The 25,596-nt window shown below is 38.1% G+C and overlaps 1 protein-coding gene across 4 annotated transcripts in view; it reads left to right on the forward strand.

The window, feature by feature from the left end:
- YTHDC2 (YTH N6-methyladenosine RNA binding protein C2) overlaps positions 1-23,429 on the forward strand; it is a 46,088-nt gene extending 22,659 nt beyond the window's left edge. For 3 of the 4 annotated variants that reach the window (XM_050945578.1, XM_050945581.1, XM_050945580.1), the window contains exons 18-30: positions 229-334; positions 1,813-1,932; positions 2,498-2,770; positions 3,272-3,398; positions 4,294-4,499; positions 5,464-5,659; positions 6,443-6,552; positions 8,849-9,141; positions 10,654-10,831; positions 15,996-16,199; positions 18,039-18,221; positions 21,633-21,736; positions 21,927-23,429. In XM_050945578.1, coding sequence (XP_050801535.1) covers positions 229-334; positions 1,813-1,932; positions 2,498-2,770; positions 3,272-3,398; positions 4,294-4,499; positions 5,464-5,659; positions 6,443-6,552; positions 8,849-9,141; positions 10,654-10,831; positions 15,996-16,199; positions 18,039-18,221; positions 21,633-21,713 — 2,077 coding nt within the window. In that variant the 3' untranslated portion in view covers positions 21,714-21,736; positions 21,927-23,429. The remainder of the gene's footprint in view (positions 1-228; positions 335-1,812; positions 1,933-2,497; positions 2,771-3,271; positions 3,399-4,293; positions 4,500-5,463; positions 5,660-6,442; positions 6,553-8,848; positions 9,142-10,653; positions 10,832-15,995; positions 16,200-18,038; positions 18,222-21,632; positions 21,737-21,926) is intronic. The other variant, XM_050945579.1, reaches the window with a different exon arrangement.
- The last annotated feature ends 2,167 nt before the right edge of the window (positions 23,430-25,596 follow it).

Raw genomic sequence — 25,596 nt, forward strand, 5'->3', positions numbered from 1 at the left:
CATAATTGTCCAGTTTGGTGATTAAATATTTTTGTTTTGGGAAGATTAGATCATTTTCCTGGAAAATCTAAGTCTGCGTGTTTTAAAAAAAAAAGTAGTATATTTTATTTTTACGTAAAACGTGCTTGACTGTAGATCTCCTTTCATGTTTTCATTGTGAGCATTTTTTTTAATACACTTTTTGTGTTTGATTCTCAGCTGTCTTTTAAGTAATATTTTGTTTCTAAGGGCTGGACGCTGTCGGCCTGGAATCTGTTTCCGACTCTTCAGCAGGCTCCGGTTTCAGAATATGTTGGAATTTCAGACTCCAGAACTTCTAAGAATGCCACTACAGGTGGATCTTCACTTGAAAACTATTATTTTTTCTGTTTTACCATAAGTCTACACATTGCTTTACAAAACATATGCTGAAAAAAAAGTCCCTATCTTGAATACTAATAACCTCGGGTATATTATAAGGATGTAAAAATATGATATGGGATAATTGGTCAGGTTCCAATAAAGTGTAGAGGCATTATGGGAGCAGAGATAGGGGCAGAGGAGTAACATAAAACCATGGATGGGTGCTTGGTATCTGAATTGGGAAGCTGTTGAAGGCGAGTCATTCATACTTCTAAGTATGAAGTGGAGGATGGGAGGAGAAAACAAGATGGGCAGTTGGAGTGCCTCTGGAGAAGCACAAGTGTAGAATAAAATAAGATAAGCTCTAGGTGGATAGTTCTAGAGTTCAGTCAGTCAGTGTTAAAAAAAAAAAAATTTTTTTTTTTCCCCAGGGACCTTTAATTTCATATAGCTATACAAATTTCAGGGAGATAATACAGAAAATAGATTGCAAGATCTCAGCCTATGGTTAAAATTTGAAGTTGAGGTTCCATTTTATCAATTTACTATCATTTTCATTTTACTAAATTGATATATCATAGTGTACAGAAACACAGCAGCTCTACTTCTGAAGCTAGACTAGTTTTGATTTAAAAGAACTGATGTAGTAATTTGTTAAAGGATATTGTCAATTTAAAAAGCACACTTTTTGAAATGTGTCAAGTATCAGAGGGATAGCCGAGTTAGTCTGGATCTTTAAAAAGCAACAAAGAGTCCTGTGGCACCTTATAGACTAACAGATGTATTGGAGCATAAGCTTTCATGGGTGAATACCCACTTCGTTTTAAAAGTAGCTATATATCCAGTCACTTTTTATAAGTATTTTAGTATTTGTGTCATGGATAGTGTAATGGATAAATGATCTGTAAAAGTGTGATACTTAAGCTAATTTTTTTCTTTAATTTAAAAAGGAAAAATAAAACTTGTTTTTTATTGTTCACTTCATCCATTGCCTCTCTATATTAGTGTTTACATAGTGTTCGATCTTTGATGCATACATGCAGACATATGCAGTACTATGATCTTTTAGTCTAAAGATTTCTTTAGTGGCTGTGAAAATCTCTCTTATTTTTTGGTCTAGCCCCATTGTCAACAAACTTGTAAAGAGGCCAAAACTGAGTGTGTAATTTTGCCTGTTTTCCTTGCACAATGTAGGTGCTTATGTATTATGTAGAATACCACATTAATATCTTTGATGCAGAGTTGCTGTCTTGCACAGTTTGCATTCACTCCATGCCTAATGATGTGTGTTGTGGGAGGAAAAGATATAGTATTTTACCATTTGCTTTGTTGATTACAAATTTTTTCTCATGAAGATTTGAATGATGTATCCTATAACATATATTTAAAGTTGCACGTAAAGTCCATATTCAGTATAAGAAACTGATTTTTGGAGGTTTTCTTAAATAGTTTTCCATTTTTAATTTATAGGAACTTTGTTTGCACACAAAACTGCTAGCACCAATTAACTGTCCAATTGCTGACTTTTTGATGAAAGCCCCAGATCCTCCACCAGCCTTAATTGTGAGAAATGCTGTTCAGATGCTTAAGGTGAGTAAATGAAATAGATTTATCTGTTAATATTTTGTTTGTTGCTTCTGTTCTTGGTGGCCTACGTTCAAGAAGCACACCGTTCCCAGATAAAGCCGGCATTTGGGTAGTGGCTTAATGGAAGTCTTCTTGTTAAGTGTTTTCAGGCTTTCACTTTGTGCTGACTGAGCTGACACTATACCCTGGGTAGGGGGAAGAGATTCATTTACTCTTCACCAAACTTAACCATCATTTATCCAAAGCTTTTATCTATACTATACAGGAAAGCAAGGACATAAGCAAATAGTCAGCTGTAACATCTTTTTTTATTTTTATTTTTATTTGTTTGTTCTCAGGCACTTTTTATTTTGGTCTGTGTTGCCACTACTTACTCCTAGAGATGGTATCCTTCTTGACCTTCCTGGCTGAAGGAAGGAGGAGGAGGAATAAAGAAGTCATTACAAACTTGGTCTGATTATGTTGCTAGTATGTGGTATTTTACTAATCTTGTCACTTGGCTGGTGTGTTCTTCCTGCTTTTATGCTAAACTTGCTTGCTTCTCTTTCCCTCTTTATTTTAAAATCAGACAATAGATGCCATGGATACCTGGGAAGATCTCACGGAACTTGGTTATCATCTGGCTGACTTACCTGTAGAGCCACACCTTGGTAAAATGGTGTTGTGTGCTGTTGTTTTGAAGTGCCTGGATCCTATTCTTACCATTGCTTGCACTCTTGCATATCGAGACCCTTTTGTCCTACCTACACAGGCCTCACAAAAACGTGCAGCCATGCTGTGTAGAAAACGTTTTACTGCAGGAACATTTAGTGACCATATGGCGCTTCTCAGGGCATTCCAGGTATTATTATTTCATCTACAGAAGGAGTATTGATGGCAATAGTTAGATTACGTATAAAAGTAATGATATACTTTAAAGTTATAGGTGGACTGTAAGTCCTTTGTAAAGGATTTCAGTATTTCCTAGTAGACTCTTCCTGCATTGTCCCACTAGTAATTTTATATGAGGAAATTTTTTAATCTATTAAGCATGATTTTGCTGATCTAATTCAACTCTAAATGTTTGCATTGATGATATATTTCTAGTTTTAAATTACACGTAAAATATTACCAAAACGTAATAATTTCAAGACGCATTATATTGACTTGAGGAAATATAAAGAGAGAATTTTGCTTGATGATAACAGAAAAAAAGTCCAGAAGGCTTAATGCCTTTAGGTTTTTTTTCTCTTTTCAATTGAAGTGCATTGCAATATGCTCAAATAAAATACAATCAAAAATCACGTGGAAGTTTTTGATTTTAAACACATTTGTAGGCATTTGAAAAAATATTTTCCTGCAGGCATGGCAGAAGGCACGAAGTGATGGCTGGGAGAGAGCCTTCTGTGAGAAGAATTTTCTCTCTCAAGCTACTATGGAAATCATTATAGGAATGAGAACACAGTTGCTTGGTCAGCTCAGAGCATCAGGTAACTAATTTGTTCAAAAATGTCTTCTGGATTTTTTTTAATCTAGATTTATTATGAAATTAATTTTTCAAATTTTAACAAGAATGAAATTTAAGGCCGTCTTAACTTCTTATTTGTGTCGTACGTATTAATAGAGGCACTCAGAAGGCCAAGTTTGATAATCGCCACACAAAGTGTTTAACCTGAAACAGGCTAACACACAGTGAGTTAGTCAGATTCTTAAGTCCGGTTGAGCTTTTAATGGTGCAGGTCTTAAAAAGGGGAAGATGGCTCTAAGATGGCTTTCCTCTCTTGGGGCCCAGCTGGTGGGCTGAAATGGCTTCTGTGGTGTAACTTGGAGCGACCTAAAGGCTGTTCTAAATTATTTTGACTAAAATGGTCCAGGATCTGGTCTAATGTTTCATAAGGATTTCTATTCCATTAAATAACTTACATGTACAAGGTCTTTATTCTCAGTATTTTGTATGCAATAAAGAGTCAATTTATTTTAGTATATCAAAGCCCACTAACTTGAAGGGTCTCAACCAAATTGTTCCATTAAATATGGAAATAGTATGTATTATGTTAGCTAGTATGAAACTTATGAGAAGCAGTGTGGGAGTTCATAAAATAAAGCATAAATACGTTGTTTTCACTCAAATGGAAATTTAAAATGGTATGATTTTTAAGTATCGGGGGTAGCCATTTTAGTCTGTATCCACAAAAACAGCAAGGAGTCCAGTGGCACCTTAAAGACTAACAGATTTAGTTGGGCATCTGAAGAAATGAGTTGTTTTTTTTAGCCACAGAAGCTTATGCCCAAATAAATCTATTAGTCTTTAAGGTGTTACTGGACTCCTTGTTGTTTTTATGATTTTTAAAACATCCAGTAATCTTCTTTTTTTCCTCCGTTTAGGTTTTGTTAGAGCCAGAGGTGGAGGTGATATTCGAGATGTTAACACCAATTCTGAAAATTGGGCTGTAGTGAAAGGTGCTTTAGTGGCTGGGATGTATCCAAATCTAGTGCATGTGGATAGAGAGAACCTTGTATTGACTGGCCCCAAGGAGAAGAGAGTGCGATTTCATCCTACCTCTGTTCTTAGCCAGCCTCAGTATAAAAAGGTAACATTTCTAAACAAATAGCCCACACGCAAGAACAGATTCCATTGTTTGTGAAAAGTTATAAAAATGTCTCCTCTTAGTTCTCATTCCTTTTTAAGAGTGTGTGGATGCATGAAATTAATCACTATAGGGAAGATAAAGAAAATGTTTTTGTAAATTGTCTGGATGGGTTGGAGTCAGCTTATGCTTTAAAAGCAGTATATATTTAGTCATCTTCACCTGAACCAGAACCAGAATCCTCTTACCTTGGGGAATGAGACACAATTACCAAACAAAAATATCATGGAGTTGTTTTGAAGATTTATTGACATGTCATATTGACTCGCTTTGGATTGACAATAACAACTAGGATTTCTGCCCTGAAGCATTAACCTAGATTTTCTTCGGATTTTTTTGTTTAACTAAAGAAAATTGGCTGTAAAGCATAATAGATTTTAGTTTTTACTGTACTTTATCAATTGTGAATTGTAATACAGTTTATTGGGCTGCAGATTTGTTATGGCATTTTTATAAAAAAAAATCTCAGTGCATTCACAGTAAATTTAGTAAAAGTCACAGATTTGCGAGGAAATGGTGTGTAAAATCATGGCAGTACCATTAAAGAGTGTGTGGATGAGCTGTGGGCAGGGGGGAAATGGGTTCTGCCCCTGGGAAATGGGCAGACCTGCAGGAGCAACTATTATCCCACAGTGTTGGGCCTGGCTCCCTGATGTGGCCATTACAACCTGGTGTATGGCATCACAGTGCTGCTCAGGTTTGGCCTGACCACTCTTCCCTCATGATGAGTGGTACTGTCACCCTGTGTGCCAGATTGTCATGGGCTAATTGAAAAATCACAGTATCAGTGACACGTTTATGACTGTGACAACCCTGCAACCCTAACCTTTTATTTTAAGTCATTCCTGAATGTTTTGATTATCTGACAAATAAATGGTACAAGAGCCTTGTTTGTTTTTGCTAACAGATTCCTCCAGCAAATGGTCAAGCCGCAGCAATTCAAGCACTTCCCACAGACTGGCTTATATATGATGAAATGACTAGAGCACACAGGATAGCCAACATCAGATGCTGTTCAGCTGTGACGCCTGTCACTGTGTCCCTCTTCTGTGGTCCAGCTCGGTTGCCAAGTAATGCTTTACAGGAGCCCTCATCCTTTAGAGGTACAGTGTACTTGGAATTAAAAATTTTCAAATAATATACAGTACTTTGACATATTGGAACCTCAGTGCTGCTTATACAGGAATGGTATAACAAACATCCTGGAATTTTTGTGAACTATACCAGTGGTCCCCAATGCGGTGCTCGTGGGTGCCATGGCTCCCGCAGGGGCCATCTTAATGCGCCCACGTCCTGGCCCTGGGAGAGCACCCGCTGAAATGCCACCGAATTTCAGCAGCGTTTCGGGGGGCATGCCTCTCGATGACGCTGCTTGCCGTCGACAAGTGACGTCATCGAGAGGCGTCCTCCCCGAAATGCCGCTGAAATTCGGCATTTTGGCGGGTGCTCCACCGCCGCAGTGGTCCTTCATCTGGCATCTGCCAGACGAAAAGGTTGGGGACCGCTATACTATACTATTTAAAAAGTAAATAATGGAATAACAGAAAATAGAAGAAAAAATGAATGCCTTTTGTCCAGTGCATAGGGATAAGGACCCTCATTGGACCTGAGGAATAAAAGCAGTATTTTCCGCTGATACTGAAATAGAAGTAGATACTCCAAATTAACAAACTCTCTTGTGAGAGTTCTATAGTCATAAATTAAACAGAAAAGTTAGATTTTAACTTTCACCTTAATTAGAAGTATAGGAGAAAAAAGAGAAAATGTTAAACAGAAAAGTTCAAAACTAGTGGGGGAAGAAATTTAATTTTCATGTTTAAAATACAAGTACACAGTTTAATAAAAATGCTGACTTAGCTTTTATTTTTTGAATTATGTCAATTTAGTGGATGGTGTTCCTAATGATAGTAGTGATAGCGAGATAGAAGACAGAACAACTGCTAATCTTGCTATATTGAAGCTAGATGAATGGCTACATTTCAAACTGGATCCTGAGGTAGGTAATGTATTAACTGAATAATTCTACCCCTTTTCAAGAGCAAATACTGTTTGCTTTCTGAATTTCTTCCCTTTACTGTGATTTTTAAAATAGTTGGGTCTTCCAGAATTTCACTGAGAAGTTGAAAATAATTGTGCATCTTTCTTTAAAACCTGCGCAAACATGCACCCCACCCTTAGGAGACCTAAATAGAAACTCTTGGTTTAAATAAACAACGAAGTGTTTTTGTTTTTTTTAAAGAATTCAGAGTGACTGTGGTCAAGACCTGGGTACAACATATATATTGACATAAATATGCTTACTTGCCCACAACTTTTCTTAATGTCTTTGCAAATTATCAGAGATATTTATACAAGACAGAAGGGTTTTTTCACAACCTTCCTTCTCCTGAATAAATCAAGAACTGAAGTAATAAATGTAATGTTATCCAGTGCTCCTATTGCAACAAATTAATGTCCTTATGCTGCACTGAGATCCATTAATGCAGATACCTGTATATATGAGTCCCATTGAAGTCTAAATCTCTTGGAATCTAATAGGTACAGGGATGTGCATTATCAAATATAGGATCAGAACCTGATGTTGTACACTAGCTTATAACTATACAGATCACTGAAAAGTAAGATGGTAAGGGAGAATATATTGTAAATGGAATACAGAAACACTGGAAAGTATTTATTTTTTTTTAAATCTGGGATTTTGGGGTGGAGGGGTTATATTTGCTTCCAGTTTGCGTCACTTTTCTAAATCTGTTCACAATGTCCTTTATACCAGAAACCATTGCAAAAATAATGCCACTGTTAGATGTACACATCAGAGTATGCTTGGGGACCAAATAAGGAACAAGTCAGTGAGTCTTCCATTTGAGGAATTCTCTTAAGCTTGTTCAGTAAATAAATGTCTGTCCTTATGCAGTGTCTGTGTGTGGGGGTCATCAAACATTATCAAGATGTGCAAGTCTTAACTGTTTTCTTCTGTCAGCTCCTACATTTCCATAGGGGAAGCTGCCTTTCATATTTTCCTGTTTTAACTGCACGCAGCCATTAAGTGAATCCTGTTGAGCACCAGACGCTCATCAATTCTATGCTGCTTCCGCTTCCTTAGGTGGTGCTGCACAGCAGAACCCGGTTAGGTAGCCTGAGGAAAGGCATGGCAGAGGCTAGAGCAAGCTGGGGGCAAAGTGATCACTTCTAAAGTTGAAGAGGGCAAGTGGAGAGAGCCAAATATGAGAACTGTCATGGGTGAATCTAGAGACTGCAAATCTGGAGGGAGGTGGGGAGTAAGTGGTAGTGATAATGATAGTAATTGGGAAGTGGGCAATCTTGAGTGAATCTGGGTTGGAGAAGAATCTGACTGGGCACTAGCTCTGTAAGAAGGAGATGTTGGGGTGCAATCTGGAGTTGGCAGGAGAAGGAAAGGGAGATGGGTGGAAGGAAAAATAGGAAATGGTGAGATACAGGGTTTGGGGGAAGCAAAAGGGAAGAGATTGTTTAAGTAGCGGGTGAAAATACGCTAATGAGACAGGCATTTTAGCTTAATGCACCATCTTAAAATTGTATTCAGCCTAAAATAGGATGAGTAGCATGGGCTACTAGGCAAAAGACTGTCAGACCCAATACAGACAAATGTAGAGATCTGCAGAATGCTTTTTTAAAGTGAACTTGGAAGGGTTGGACTAGTTCACGTAATGTCCACACTGAACTCATACTTAAACCATCCATTTTAGCTGAAATCTATTTTAAGGGAAGGCATTCAGTTAAGACTTTTTTTTTAATCCAGCTGTGACAGAAGAGTGCATGTATTTGGAAAGAGAATTAACAGAGAAAAGGCATAAGGTAAAAGAAAAACAGGTGAACACATGAAAACTAGGTTCTAAATAAAAAATTAGAGAGACTGCCGAGAAATATGAATAAGGAGAACTCAGGAAACATTCTGTTTTGTTGTATTTATATTTTATATAAAAACAATAAACATTTTTAAAATAAAAATAAAAGTCAGGAAATGGAATTTCACAAGCAAAAAGTCAGGGAAAAAATTAGATGGAGAAGCAACGTAAAAGTGGTTTTAAAATTATTTCAGAAAAAGGGTGGAGAAGAATATGGAAAAAACGAGACTATGTGATAGGATAGTAGTTTTCAAGCTGATTTTCAGTTTTACTCAGAAATGATGTATGCCACATTTTGGACATTTTTCTCTGTAGAATGTTACATATTACCTGCTTAGTATATTGAGGGGGCGGGGGGACCTCTATCTGCAATCAGTCCTTTTTTAACTGAGGTGAAATTCATTACAGGCTGCCAGTCTGCTGCTGCAACTCAGACAGAAATGGCATAGTTTATTTCTGCGCCGCATGCGAGCTCCTTCTAAACCTTGGTCTCAAGTTGATGAAGCAACTATACGAGCAATCATAGCTGTTTTAAGTACTGAAGAGCAGTCTGCAAGCTTACAGCAACCGTCAGGAATTGGGCAAAGACCAAGACCTATGTCTTCTGAAGAACTTCCCTTAGCATCTTCTTGGAGATCAAATAGCAGTAGGAAAAGCTCAGCAGATACAGAATTCTCTGATGACTCTTCCAATGCTGAAAAGTAAGTTGGTAGAAACCTTCCAGAGACAATGAGTGGTAGTTTTGTAGGTGGAAGAGAGTTACTTGTATTTCTGCTTGTGGCAAAATCATGACTGTGATTGTGGAGCAGTGTGAAATAGTACAGTTTTCAATGGGGCAAACTATGGAAAGCAATAAAGTCTATGAGTCTATAAGTCTCAATTAAAATTTCACTTTTCACAAGCGACTACTCACAAAGTGAAAATTGGTCATTCTTTGTGGGTTTCCCTTTCTTATTCCACCTGTGCCTATTCACCTTTCTCTCCTCACACTTTTGCTATTCCATTTTAATTCTTCAGTCCCCACTTTGTTTTCACTTATCTCTTTCCTCCGTATCTATTCATAAATGGCACTATGAAATGCCGTGCCCTGTTGAGACAGGAGCAAGTTATCAAATTTACTAGCGTAATCATTTTTATACTTTGAATAAAATGTTACTTAATTTTATTTGTGTTTCCAAGGTACTTTGAATTCTTTCCGGTTATATTTCAGGGGGCAAGGTGGAGAACATAGATGAATAACTATTTTTACAATAGATTCTACAAAGGTGACCAGATTGAAATCAAAGTCATTCCTGAACTAGATGTGAAATAAATTCTTATTGTTGTGTTGGTAGGTTTGTGGCTTTGCTGTAGGTTCCAGTCCTATAAAGGATTCTACAAAGACATGAATAGAAACAGATGTTTTTAATTATACCAGGGTAAATTTCAAATTTGTCATACAGTTGTTTAAACCTTGCATGGTATATGGATCATGATGCTAGGCATAGGTCTGTGCAAAAACAAGCACTTTTCTTTTCAAAGGCCTTTTTAAAAATAGCTGGTTTGAGGTTTAGTGTCTATTAAATGCAAGTCTAATACTAAGAGAAATGTAACAGTTTTCATTAGGCACGTAGCAGAGCTGTACATGTGTTATATTGTGATGGCATTAAAAATTGCTTCTTACAGTGGTCGCCCACCATGCTTGTATGTGTCCATAATGTCAGGTCCCTTCAAAAGTAAAATGTTCCAACTTTACAAAAAAAAAAATCCATCAAAATCATTTCTTAATCATAAAATAGCGTTACACTTAAATTTAGAACCAGATTGATTGAGAGGCAGGGAGGGGAGCGATCTGGCTCATACATCATTAGGACGGAAGATCAACTGAAAGATCTTGCTGTCCTAAGAAGTGTGGGTGTGAGTGACAGACTACAATATATTTCAAAATATGTCTGACCTCTGAGGGGACAGCTTACTGCCAGTGCACCCCCTCCACCAAATTTGTCTTTGAAAAGAAGGAGCAGAAGCCCCATCCTCCAAAAACTAATAATAACTGGTATTTAAAGTTAACTGAAAATTGTTTAACCTGTGTAAGTAATGTAATGCCTGTAGTCATTCTGCAGATTCTTGGAGATTTAGCTGAAGCTTTAAAAAAATTTTTTTGCTATGATTGCTGTTTGTACCAACCATTTGTTATGTTGAATAGTTTTATATCTTCACCTATCCTCCCTCAGAGTCCTAATGAAATCTACATCTCCAGCATTTCACCCACCACAGAAATACAAAGAGAGAGGTATCTTGCATTCTAAACGAAGTTCAGATGACAGGTCAGATCAGTCATCTGTGAAATCCACAGACAGTAGTAGTTATCCCAGCCCATGTGCCAGTCCTTCTCCTCCATCATCTGGAAAGGTAAAGTATCATCTTATTCGTAAGTGTTAAATATAGAATATCTGACATAATCTTGCTGAAGTTCTTCAGAGGTAAAAGGAGCAGCCTATTTGTATTACAAGGGTACCTGTGGACTCTAATCAAGGATCCTGGTCCCAATGTATAAAGTGCTATATAAATGTAAAGGAGTTCATGCCCCTAAGAGCTTTCACTCTACAATAATACGGTTAGTACTATCGTTTGAAAGAACAAAATTTATTATCAGAGGAATTCTTCATAGAGTGATGAATTAGAGCAAATTGGAAAGCTTTTGGCATGCAGCGTACAGGGCATGTTGCTACATTTGTGTGCAAGAATATGCATCTTCCTTATTTACATGTAAACATTACTACTGAATTAAATTCATTTTGCTTTCTCCTAATGGTTTTAGAATAATGTACGAAAATAATAAATGCCATGTGCTTAATTATTTAGCAATCAGATTATCAAATTAATTAGTAGCATAACCTGATAGGCCTTTTTCATAGATTCTAGAACTGGAAGGGACCTCGAGAGGTCATCGAGTCCAGTCCCCTGCCCTCATGGCGGGATCAAATACTGTCTAGACCATCCCTGATAGACATTTATCTTACCTACTCTTAAATATCTCCAGAGATGGAGATTCCACAGCCTCCCTAGGCAATTTATTCCAGTGTTTGACCACCCTGACAGTTAGGAACTCTTTCCTAATGTCCAACCTAAACCTCCGTTGCTGCAGCTTAAGCCCATTTCTTCTTGTTCTATCCTTAGAGGCTTAGGTGAACAAGTTTTCACCTCCTTATGACACCCTTTTAGTTACCTGAAAACTGCTATCATGTCCCCTCTGTCTTCTCTTTTCCAAACTAAACAAACCCAATTCTTTCAGACTTCCTTCATAGGTCATGTTCTCAAGACCTTTTAATCATTCTTGTTGCTCTTCTCTGGACCCTCTCCAATTTCTCCACATCTTTCTTGAAAGGCGGTGCCCAGAACTGGACACACTACTCCAGTTGAGGCCTAACCAGCACAGAGTAGAGTGGAAGAATGACTTCTCGTGTCTTGCTCACAACACACCTGTTAATGCATCCCAGAATCATGTTTGCTTTTTTTTTTTGCAACAGCATCACACTGTTGACTCATATTTAGCTTGTGATCCCCTATAACCTCTAGATCCCTTTCTGCCGTACTCCTTCCTAGAGAGTCTCTGCCCATTTTGTATGTGTGAAACTGATTTTTCCTTCCTAAGTGGAGCACTTTGCATTTGTCTTTGTTCAAGTTCATCCTGTTTACCTCAGACCATTTCTCCAATTTGTCCAGATCATTTTGAATTATGACCCTGTCCTCCAAAGCAGTCGTAATCCCTCCCCATTTGGTATCATCTGCAAACTTAATAAGCATACTTTCTATGCCAATATCTAAGTCATTGATAAAGATATTGAACCAGGGCCAGCTCTAGCCATTTTGCTGTCCCAAAAAGCACGGTGGCACGCCGCGGGGGGCGCTCTGCCGCTCGCTGGTCCCGCGGCTCCGGTTGACCTCCCGCAGGTGTCCCTACGGAGGAGAGTCTGCTGGTCCCGCAGCTCCAGTGGACCTCCTGCAGGGACGCCTGCAGGGATGCTCCACCAGAGCCACAGGACCAGCGGACCCTCCACAGGGACGCCTGCGGGAGGTCCACCGGAGCCGCGGGACCAGCGGACCCATCGCAAGCATGCCTGCAGGAGGTCCACCGGAGCCTCCTGCTGCTCTCCCGGCAACCGGCAGAGCGCCCCCCATGGCGTGCCGCTCCAAGCACGTGCTTGGCGCGCTGGGGCCTGAAGCCGGCCCTGTATTGAACAGAGCTGGTCCCAAAACAGACCCCTGCGGAACCCCACTTTTCATCTCTCTAATGTAAAAAGGTCCCTTTTATTGGGACAATTTTGGTGCAGCTTTACTATGGAGGTATGCTAGCATGAATCCATAATCTGCCTTGGTAGTAAATTGTCTGATTCTGAGATTACATTTAGGTACCAAGCATACATAGATGGGCAGGGAGCTAAAAAGCTGTGTCTAATCACTCAAATTGGGGTGATGGGTATAATATCCCCAGACTAATACAGTGCTTGCCACAATCTGAAAGCCATATAATACATTAGGAGAATTCAACTACCATTTTCATAAGGAATAATCTTGCATTCTAGTTCACAGCTGAGCATTAACATTTTTGGACTGTAAATTGATCAGCAATTGTACAACTGTACATCTTAACGGAAATTTTCTTTTGCTACATAGAATACCTCTTACTCATTCTTCCCTTTTCTTTGGGTCTCTTCCATTTTGTCTTCCTTCATATTCATCTCCCTTTTTTGTGTCTTATTCTAGGAGATAGGGCTTTCCACCTACAATTACACTGTATTCTTTGGTTATGTGTTTAGTGTATCTGAAAAATGCAAACTTCTTAACTACAAAAATTTTCCTAAATCAGAATTTAGTCACTATTTCATAAGTCCACTCAAACCTTTCATTTGTCAGGAGAAAATATTTTTTCATAACTTTTCTATATTTTTAGAAAAAGTGTCAGATTGCCATGATTGCCAATAAAGTTGGTGTGCAATTTCTTAATAGACTGAGATTTAGCACCTGGACTTCTGCTATTGTGGCTTTTGTTTGGGAGTCTGTTCCTCACCACTTCCTTTAATAGTGTGCATCAGGGCCACACTCTGATTCTCATTTGAATTTTGTGGCACTTGCATTATGTCTTGTAGCTTCATTGTGATAGTTATGTGCACTCCACAAGAGGAAATATTTCAGTGGACTGGTTGAGTTCAGTTCCCCTCACATACGTAGGGAGTATGCCTTCAATCACCATCTCTCTTCCCCTTTGGATCAGTATCTATGGAAATACTGTGAACATCTGCTTCTTGCATTTCAGTAAGAAGGTTAGTGCAGGAGGCTGTTTTGTCTGGATCTGCTCTGTTTGTTCCTTTTTTATAACAATCTGTCTACCCACCCCGCAACACTTCTTCTTTTGTCTCTAACAGGTTTAATTGATTCCTTATTTAATTCTTTGACTCTTGATTTCTAGGAGGTTTTTTTTTTTTTTGTTCTAACCCTAAAATACAGAGGGGGAAAAAAATTTCATTTCCTGGATGTAAGAAGAACTTTAATAATTTACCTTTAATTTTATCATAGACTGTAGCCTGTCTGATCATCTGCTTTACCAAAAGGGCTGTCAACTTCTAATTGCTGTAGAGTGCTTAGAGCTATCTTTCTATGAACTGTTCTCCTAGTTATGTTGTTCCCTAAGTTAATAGCTGTCATAACCTAGTCCCAGATTTGGACCTTAGTGTCCAAAATATGGGGGTTGGCATGAAAACCTCCAAGCTTAGTTACCAGCTTGGACCTGGTAAAGCTGCCACCACCCAAAAAATTAGAGTGTTTTGGGGCACTCTGGTCCCCCCAAAAACCTTCCCTGGGGACCCCAAGACCCAAATCCCTTGAGTCTCACAACAAAGGGAAATAAACCTTTTCCCTTCCCCCCCTCCAGGTGTTCCTGGAGAGATACACAGAAGCAAGCTCCGTGAATCTAAACAGAAGGATTCCACCCTCTCTATTTCCAGTCCTGGAAAACAGAATTACCAAGAGCTAATCTCTCTTCCCCCCTCACCCAGAGGGAATGCAAAGTCAGGCTAGTAAATCTAACACACCCAGATTTCCCCCTGACATCTTCCTCCCACCAATTCCCTGGTGAGCACAGACTCAATTCCCTGGAGTTCCCCACTAAAGAAAAACTCCAACAGGTCTTAAAAAGAGAGCTTTATATAAAAAGAAAGAAAATACATAAAAATGGTCTCTCTGTATTAAAGTGACAAATACAGGGGCAATTGCTTAAAAGAAATATGAATAAACAGCCTTATTCAAAAAGAATACAATTCAAAACATTCCAGCAACTACACACATGTAAATACAAAAAAAAACCATATAAATTACTATCTGATCTTTTGTACTTACAACTGGGAAACAGAAGATTAGAAAACAAGAGACAGAAATCCTCTCATAGCCGAGAGAGAGACAGGCAGAAGACCAAGAACAAAGGACTCACACACAAACTTCCCTCCACCCAGATTTGAAAAAGTTTTGTTTCCTGATTGGTCCTCTGGTCAGGTGTTTCAGGTTACTTCTTTCCAGGTGAAAGAAACGTTAACCCTTAGCTATCTGTTTATGACACGCCCCCCAAATTGCAGACAGTGGGGAAGCTCACTGGCGGCGATTTCCTTCTAGAACTTTAAAATAAATAGATTAATACAACACATGCACCTTTACATATACCACTAAGTATATAACTAACAGACTTTTACATTTTAAGAACACTTTTTAACTACTGGATTCTGGGAAACTCTGACGTGAGAGAGCATGAGCTACTTTGTTAGAAGCTCCTGAAATGTGCTGAATTTCAAAATCAAAATGTTGGAGAGCTAAACTCCAACGAAGAAGTTTCTTGTTGTTTCCCTTGGCAGTGTGAAGCCACTTTAGCGCAGCATGGTCAGTTTGTAGCTGGAACCGTCGTCCCCAAACATATGGGCGTAGCTTTTCCAGGGCGTACACAATGGCATAGCATTCCTTTTCACTGACTGACCAGTGACTTTCCCTGTCAGACAGTTTGGAAGATATACCAAAAATTAATTTGTTCATTTCAAATGGGATGTTTAGCTATTACCATTTTCTTCTTCTCCATGTTGTTTTGGATAATGTTACTCATTTCTCATAATCTGTGTTGGTGACAATTCATCCTCAAAAATGGGAAGTTCTTACATGGCAATGCCTGTCTGCAGACTTGAACCACCATCTGTCCTTCAGTTGTCATTAGTCAGATAGGTAGTTTCAGTTGGTGTTTCAATTTTAACAAGCAAGTGACAGGAAAGTTAATGAATTAACACTTGAAATTTCTGCTTTGGAGGCTGTCAACTGGAGCAGAGTCTGTGGATGAAGGAGTTACAGGTGTTACTCGTGCTTGGTGGCCTCCTTGATTTTTACATGATGGGAAACAAATCTATCCTATTTTCACTGGTGGTGTAAGAAATTCCTTTTTCTGCAAGGCAATAGTTCTTCTATAACTTAGTGAAAAGATGACTAAGCAAGGGATTTTTGCTTTGTTCAAATACTAGAAACACAATTTGCTTCATTTTTGCAGGGATCCAAGTCTCCTTCACCCAGACCAAATATGCCAATTCGGTACTTCATTATGAAGAGCAGCAACTTGAGAAACCTTGATATTTCTCAACAAAAAGGTATCTGGTCTACAACTCCAAGTAATGAGAGAAAACTAAATAGAGCCTTTTGGGAAAGCAGCATGGTTTACTTGGTATTTTCAGTTCAAGGATCAGGACATTTTCAGGTGAGTCTTACATTAACATTTAAAATTAGGTCAGTCTGGTGGTCTCATAGCAGTGCAACAAATTACCATGCATAGAATGGGAGTTTTGCTTACGATTTTAAATCTTTACAACTGTTTTAAAAAGTAGTGATGGAGAAAGAGCATTTCATATCCCTCTGGGGTCTCTCCTAACTAACACAGGAAAGTCATTGAAAAGCCGATTAGCTCTGGATGCAGTTCAGTCTTAGAATAATGTTTGTGTCTTCCATGAGTTCTCTTGAATTAAAAAACAAGGGAGGGGGAAATAATTAAGGGTATCCTCATTCTTTTCTTTCTCTGACTGCTAAAAATATATGTAATAATATACGTTTGTGATCTTCTTGTGGCAACTTCCTCTAACAGTCATGGGGCTCCCTAGACTGGGAGAGATGCCAATACACAGACAGCTCCCACCGAATATTTGTCCTAGATACATAGATCTTGAGGCCAAAAGATAGGACCATTATGATCATCTAGTCTGGTGTCCGACATAACACAGGCCATATAATTTCACCCAGTAACTTCTGCATGAAGCCCACAACTTCTGGTTGAGCTAGAACCTGTCTTCCTAAAATACATCCAAACGTGTTTTAAAGACTTCACGTGATGGCGAATCCACCACATCTCTAGTTGTTCCAGTGATTAATTAACATGGATCTTAAAAGCTTGTGCCTTATTTCTAGTCTGAAGTTGTCTAGCTTCACCTTCTAGCAATTGGATCTTGTTATGCCTTTGGTAGATTAGAGCCTCTTGTGGTCAGAAATCTCTGCATGCAGGTATTTGTGGACCATGATCAAGTAACATTTTAATCTTCTCTTGGATAAACTATATAGATTGAGCTTCTTGGGCGAGACTGTGTTTTGTTTGTAAATTACAAGTGTAATTAGGTCGTGATCACTTGCACGTTGACAAGTGATTTTTTTTAGTTCAGTGATCAGATGTTCTAGATATAAATATAAATTGACTGAAAAATTAAAATATTATTGTCATGTACTTTATTGCTTTACTGTACTTTTTACTTTGTTTGCATTTCAATATACAAGATAATTGTAGTCAGTATTTTTCTTGTTTAAATTATCAAGACCTTGGTGGGGAGGAAATACTGCATCAGTGTTAGACTCCCTGTTTAATATATTACATTTAGGTGAAAAAACTGACCCGAAGTTGCAATTAGTTTCAGTTGTCACCATTTGAAATTGTCGAGCTGGATTACAAAAGCTAGTTTCTGCTGAACAGATAGTCCTTCTAATCTTAAATTTGCTGTTTTGCATGTTTGGCCTAATTACATTCCAGTACATGGAACAGATTTTTGTAACTACATTTTTTTTTGAAGATCATTAAATACTTTCCGTGTAACTATACATCTTGTTGATTATTTCTGTCTTTTGAATAAGGAAAGAAAAATAGTGCTGGATGAGGTGTTTAAGTATGTTGAGTTGTTCATCTTCATTAAATATGAAAATTCTAATACCCCAGTATACAAATCAATGATTCTGATCAAAAAATCCCACTCATATGCACCAAGGTACATGAATTTCATATGGAAAAATGTGATTGATTCCTCTATTTAACTGTTCTATACCTCTTTTTTTCTCATCTGGAAAAGGAGTAAAATATATTTGTGTGCCTCATGGGGGTGAGGTGAAGGATTGATGTTTGAGTGAAGTACTTTGTACCTTTAATCCAAGAATGTCAATGTAAATACAAATGAATATTTTATTCCAAGATGGAAGGCTATTATTTGATTATATACAACCTGATTAGCTTCGTCTTTCAGTTTAAATATATGTTGTTTCCCTTTTATTTTATATTTTCCCACAGGGTTTTGCTAGAATGTCTTCAGAGATAGGACGTGAGAAAAGTCAGGACTGGGGCTCTACAGGCTTGGGAGGAGTGTTTAAGGTGGAGTGGATCCGGAAAGAAAGTCTTCCCTTTCAGTTTGCACACCACTTGCTCAACCCTTGGAATGATAATAAGAAAGTACAAATTAGCAGAGATGGCCAGGTAGCATTTATTCTCATTTGAAATATGTTTACACTGCTCAGTGTTGAATATATTCTGTATTTAAAAGGATATTGCTGGGATGGTTTTTGTGGTTTCATTACTCTATTTTATATAATAATGCATGTCTTTTTTTCTTTTATGATTTATCTTTCCTATCTGGTGAACTTCAGTTCAGGTTATTGGCACACTGGGCTGTGTTACCAGTAACTTACTAAAGGCTTTGCTGTAAGGTTTTCTAGGTAAGAAGGAGGAGCCTCTCTTCAAAAGAAGTTTGAAATCTTCAGTATAGAGCAGACGACGTGGTATTGCAGAAGCAATACTAATTTATCATTCCCAATGTATTTAACCCATGTATTTAAAAACCGTAAAGAACACCATCTCACAATGAATTATACATGCTATAAAGCCTCTGGTGTTTTGGTTAAAAGAAATGTCTCTAAACCAATCAAGTCAGGGTATCTTCTTGCATGAAATGGGAATATAAATGTACTTGTTACTGAGTATTTATGAAAGGGAAGGAAATCATAAAATATAGGTCTTTTGAACATTTTCTGCTACATGCTTGACTGTAATATTTTAAACGATGATAATGTCAAAAAGGAAATGGCAGGTAGTTTGATTACTTCATGAATTTTGGGAATGGACTTGGAGAGGATTTTTAGCACATCTGATTTTGTTAGAAATTGACTAGCTGTCATTTTATTCAGCTATATAGTGCATTAAAATTGTCATCTAATGCTGTCCTCCGAAAGCCTGTAAATTTGTGCCAGTTGATGTATCTACATGGCAATTTACTTTAAAAAAAAAAAAAAAAAAATAGGTCCTTGTGCTCTAGCAACTCATCTGTCCTAAAGAGAGAATGGTTTTGTGTTACTCATACACATTATATTGCTAAGATGCTAGTCAGAAATCCTCTGGAATTACTCCTTCTCCTACACTGTTTTGCCTTGCCTTTATGTGCTGCTTGGTTTAAGCTTGTTCTGAATTGGGGTTGTTTGTTTTTATACAGAGTAAATAGGCTCATAAAATCCAGCCAACTTTTAGTTTAATTTGAAAACAACACAGTCGGTTTGCCCATGTCCAAGAGAACCTCAGTTTATTGGAAACTAACTTGCTTTTCACAGTGTTTAAGAGGGCCACAACTTGAGATGCATTTCCAGCATACTCAGATTTGTCAGCAATGATGGTTAAAGTCCCTCTCACCCAAAGAAGATTCAAAGCTGAGACCTTGAGTTTTTTGTATAGTTTTTGGAGATTGTATCACTATCTTGAGAGAGAGTTGGTGGGTGGGGTTTGATTCTCTCTGGCCTCAATTCTCCAGACTGAGGCCACAAGCGACTAGAGGTATCAAATGTGTACTTTGCTGGGGATCATTGCACCAGCCAGAGTGACCATAGTTGATGGTGTTGCCCCAGGCATCATATAGTGAAGTTCCCAGATCTGGCTCAATCCTGCGAATCCATGAATATCTCGGATGGTCACATGGGCAGTATCAAGGCATGCACCCTTTCATGAGTTGATGGAGGATTTGACAGCATAGTGTGCTGGAGTGTTTTTGTCCATTCTGACAATGTGGCCAAAGAGCATGCATTGCTGCTTTTGAATATAATGAGCAATTGAAGGAAAGCCAGATCTTTGCAAGTCTGTCACATTTGATGCGAAGTCAAATCACTTTATGCTCAGGTTTTTACAGCACATATGGGATGCTTCTAGGGTCTGCATAGCAATACAGGCAGTACACGAGTTTGAGAGATCCTGAACTTTGTCTCAGCCCAAAGATGTTTTTGTGTCCATAAGTACGACATGGACTTGAGATAACTTGTGGAGAATTCCCCCTGCGCAGGGAAACTTGCCAATGACAGAGAACCTGTGGAGGCAACTTTGCTACCTCCTGTGCTCAGCTACCCCCAGTCCCCTAGTTCTGAGGGTGAATTATGTCAACAGGATGGGATGGGAGGGGAAGGAGTGTGGCAGAATGGAGCTCTACTGTGCCCAATCCTCTACAAATCCTTATGCCAGTGTCCTAAGTTAGGGTTGCTTCCGTGCAACCCTGAGTCGCACTGGAGCTTGGTAGCACAAATTGATGAACTGTAACCAGTTCCTTATGCCTCACTGTCCCTTCATCTGAACTGTTCTTGAACAGAGTGGAGCATACGGACTCTAACTCTTTACATCTGTGTTCTTTTTTTTAGTTGTACTTAGGATGTTCTTTTGTATACACTAATGCTGTGTGAGAGTGTTAGGATTGCTCTTCATAAGTATATCAGAGGGATAAATATTAGGGAGGGAGAGGAATTATTTAAGCTTAGTACCAATGTGGACACAAGAACAAATGGATATAAACTGGACACTAGGAAGTTTAGACTTGAAATTAGACGAAGGTATCTAACCATTAGAGGAGTGAAATTCTGGAACAGCCTTCCAAGGGGAGTAGTGGGGGCAAAAGACATATCTGGCTTTAAGACTAAGCTTGATAAGTTTATGGAGGGGATGGTATGATGGGATAGCCTAATTTTGACAATTAATTTGGCAACTGATCTTTGATTATCAGCAGGTAAGTATGCCCAATGGTCTGTGATGGGATGTTAGATGGGTTGGGATCTGAGTTACTACAGAGAATTCTTTCCTGGGTGCTGTCTGGTGAGTCTTGCCCACATGCTCAGGGTTTAAATGATCGCCATATTTGGGGTCGGGAAGGAATTTTCCTCCAGGGCAGATTGGTAGAGGCCCTGGAGGTTTTTTGCCTTCCTCTTCAGCATGGGGCACGGGTCACTTGCTGGAGGATTCTCTGCAGCTTGAGGTCTCCAAACCACAATCTGAGGACTTCAGTAACTCAGACATAGGTTAGGGGTTTGTTACAGGAGTGGGTGGGTGAGATTCTGTGGCCTGCATTGTGCAGGAGGTCAGACTAGATGATCATAATGGTCCCTTCTGACCTTAAAGTCTATGAGTCTGAGTTCTCTATCAGGTGTACCAGGAAAGAGCCTGACCACTATTCATGGATGAAACATATAAACAGTCTGAATCCAGTTTTATCTCAGAATTCTGAGAATATAGCCACATGGACACTTTACCATTTTACCTTTGCTTTTTTGGCTGATCCAGGCTAGGTTGTATTCTCAACTTTTCTATTGTACTATAAAGGTTCTTATATCACACTTATCACCATAGTATTTGAGTATCTAATGTGATGATTTCTGTAATATATTTGTTGAACACCTGTACCTGATTATATTTAATATGTCTTAATAGCAAATGGGATTCGCTCTTTCAAACAAAACAAAAAACAAACACTGCTAATTTTGTCTTTACTTCCATTGCTGGAATTGGCTTTTTTGTATTGTGGTCATCCTGTAACATGCCTCTTAACTTAAGCGACACATTTAATGCTTGCTTTCTTCTGGTCTGCAGGAATTGGAACCACAGGTTGGAGAACAGTTGCTACAGCTTTGGGATCGTATTCCTTTAGGAGAGAAAAACGCAACTGATTGACAATATACAGTAACACACTAGAGGTATTATACTGACATGCAAAGTCATATTTTTCTTGTGGTAGATCATCAGTAAACTTTTCCTGGTCTTTATACTATGTGTTTTCACCATAGTTAATGGTAACTATCAGAGGAAAAAAGCTACTGCTTAGTTTTGTTGGAGAAAGGATAGATTAAAAAAATTAAAATAATCTTTTTCCTCCTTTAATTTTAGAGTTCTGCACGCCGAGACACATCTGTTTTATAACCACTAGAACCAGCACTGCTCAGCACCTATACAAATAGAAGAGGGGAAAAGCCATGTAGTGAAATGGGCTGTTGGAATTGATACCATTTCTCTAAAGTTAGCATCATAAAAATAGAACGGAGCAGGTTTTCAGTAAGCTAATAGTAGTGAGTGTGATAACAGCATTTTGCTATTGTGGTTTTGACTGAATGAAAAATGATGTATGTCTTATTTGTGTGGCGTTCAGTGTGCAGTTTATGTCTGTCTGAACAATTTTGAAACTTTAAATATTAAGTTTACAACAATGGAGCAGGCTGAAGTTGCTGGTGGGTTTTAAATAGTACAGTAGGCATTAAATAGACCCTTTCCTTTCAGAACAGCCCAATGCAGCAGAAGGTTTGGGAGCGACTAGTGTAATATTAATTAGTCTTAGAATTTCACATTTTATTGTTTAGTTCTTGAGAACAGTATTTTCCAGATGTAGTTATTGAAGATTTCTCAACTTAGGTGCTCAAGGCTACTTTTATTATTGGGGTAGAGCAGGATATATGCTGACAACTGATAAGGCAGACGGTGCACCTCCTAGCTAAATACAAATTGCATTTAAATTTGCAGCATGAATGGAAAGAGAAGGAAGTTCTCCCTTGCCTGAAGGTTGTTCCAGAGTAAGTTTCCAGTCCCCACTATCTTTTTAATCTGTGTACCCCATAATTCCCTCTTCATAAAATGAATTCTTCCCTCATTGCTACTTATTTCTCATCTGTACAGCAATAAGCAAAAGTCAATAAACTTTTTCAAAGGCTGAAGCCAAAGGCAAAAACCTTGGGTTCCAGCTAGTAGCATCTTTTGCTGAAGACCTAATCTTACAACTGCTCTCTTTTCCAACCTGCACATATGCTTTTGTATTGTTGTACATGTACATAGGGACCCATACTGTGTTACTTGACTTTTAAGTATATACATGAAGTTTCTGCACTGCTTTGATGGGGAAGATGGAAGGCTAGCAGTTCAGCAATATCTTTCACTGAACTTTAAGTAGAATAGATAGCATACTTTTCCTTTTAACACTCATTATTGTTTAGGGAAGATATGTAATCTTAAAACTTTGGAAAGGACTGGAGTTCTATACTTTAAAACACTCACAAGAGAGAAAAAAATCATGAGTGGCTTTAACAGCAGGGAAAAGAGAATATAAGAAAATCCTTGTGTTTTATCTGTGGGAACATTGATACGTTACATCAACTAAGATATTCTGGAGGCCTACTGACTTCTACATGAATTTTTATTCTTTAACTTAAATTTTTTGTGTGTACATTTGACACACTTGGTTTGAGATCACCTGCAATTAGATTCTACTGTACATCATTGTAATTACATTTTTCCTTGTTAAATTTTCCTAATGATGACTTTAGTTTCATATTATGCATTTAACTGTTTAGTGTTTTGAAATTAGAAATAAGGAATTTCTGAAATAAAGTTGTTTCAGTTTTAGCTTTGTGATGTCTTCAAATCATTAGCCCTTGTGTATATGGAGTAGATGATCTTAGCAAAAATAATATATGACCAAAATTAAATGTAAATACTACAGTGAGTAGAAAAACACATTTTAATAATGCAGTGTACTATATAGAAAGTAAAACTAATTTAAATAAATGTATTGAATCTTTCTTAGTTAGGTGTGGGAGAAGTTAAGTGAATTATGAACTATGATGTTTTAAAGCACAGTGTAAAATATTTTGAATCAGGAATGAGTAGTAATTTCCAGAATGACCACAGTTCCTGCAGTTGTCTACATCTTTCATCTCAATTTATGGGACAATGCTGCAAATGGAGTTTAGAGCCAGCTCTGGACATCAGGATGAGTTTTTCCATTGTGTTTTTAGCATGCCATCTCTGCTAATCCCTACAAAACCAGAGTAATTCAGTGCTGATAGAGAGAGGACACTGGAAACTAAATCCTATTTATCTTGTGAGAAGAAGAAATTCTAGAAATTCTGCCTCTAATGAGAAGACAATTTACTGGTCCAGTGGTCTTGCTTTTATTATTTTCTGGATTTATTTTATTTTATTTTATTTTATTTTATTTTATTTATTTAATTTCATTTTTCCATGGAAGTAGCAAAACCACTTCCTTTCTTGTTGTCTCTTTACGGATATTAGTTCCGGGCATTCACTGTTTGTGTCTCAGAAGGAAAACTGAACTCCAGCCTCAGGCAGGACAAAATAAAAAATGAGTAATTGCTTGAGTACCAAGATCATAGGTAAATAGGGGTTGTGCCATAAAGAAGCTATGAGTATAGGTGTCAAGGTTCCTTCCCCACTCTGAACTTTAGGGTACAGATGTGAGGACCTGCATGAACACTTTTTAAGCTTAATTACTAGCTTAGATCTGGTACACTGCCACCATCTAGAATTCCAGTGTCTGGAGCACTTTCTGTCCCCCCAAAACTTTCGCCTCCCTGGGTTGCCTTGAGGGACTTCACCAATTCCCTGGTGAACACAGATCCAAATCCCTTGGATCTTAAAACAAGGAGAAATTAATCATCCCCCCTTCTTTCCCCCCACCAATCCCTGGTGAGTCCAGATCCAATCCCCTTGTATCTTAAAACAAGGAAAAATCAATCAGGTTCTTAAAAATAAAGCTTTTAATTAAAGAAAGAAAAGTAAAAATCATCTCTGTAAAATCAGGATGGAAAATACTTTACAGGGTAATCAGATTCATATAGCCCAGAGGAACCCCCTCTAGCCTTAGGTTCAAAGTTACAGCAAACAGGTAAAATCCTCTCAGCAAAAAAGGAACATTTACAAGTTGAGAAAACAAAAATAAGACTAACAAGCCTTGCCTGGCTATTATTTACAAGTTTGAAACATGAGAGACTGATTCAGAAAGATTTGGAGAGCCTGGATTGACATCTGGTCCCTCTTAGTCCCAAGAGCGAACAACCCCCAAAACAAAGAGCACAAACAAAAGACTTCCCTCCACCAAGATTTGAAAGTATCTTGTCCCCCCATTGGTCCTCTGGTCAGGTGTCAGCCAGGTTTACTGAGCTTCTTAACCCGTTACAGGTAAAAGAGACATTAACCCTTAACTATCTGTTTATGACAATAGGTATGGGAGGGTTTTAAGCAACCTGATGGGTTCTACAATAGCTGTTGTGACATGAGGATGCAAAGGAGTTAAAACTTCTTATTCATACATCTGTAAGGTCAGTGTTACAGTATATCAGTAATAATAATAAAAATGCTTCTCAGTGGTTTATAAGGTCACTTTAACATGAGATATAGAAAATCAAGTAATAGTGATTAGTTAGAGATTTGTTAATGCTCAACCTGACATGCAGCAAAAGTAATTGTGGTATGGTCTGTGGAGGGGATGGTAAATACCTCTTCAATAAATAACAATACAAGTTGATACAGGCAAAAACTTCCAGCAGAGTCCTCTACTAGATCCAAGTGTCTTCAATCTTTACCACTGAAGAAGCTAAGTTATTGAGAGAGGGAAGTTTGGAAGACTGAACATTGTGATTTGTGGTGTTCTCCTTTTGCTGTTCAAAGTCACTTGCAGGCATTTGTGTATTTCTGAATAAAAATACAGGAGGAAGGTTTATTAATCCTGACTGTCAATCATTTTCTCACCTAAATTAGATAACTACTCTTT

The sequence above is a fragment of the Gopherus flavomarginatus genome, chromosome 3 (genome assembly GCF_025201925.1).
Source record: "Gopherus flavomarginatus isolate rGopFla2 chromosome 3, rGopFla2.mat.asm, whole genome shotgun sequence".
NCBI classification, from domain to species: Eukaryota; Metazoa; Chordata; order Testudines; family Testudinidae; genus Gopherus; species Gopherus flavomarginatus.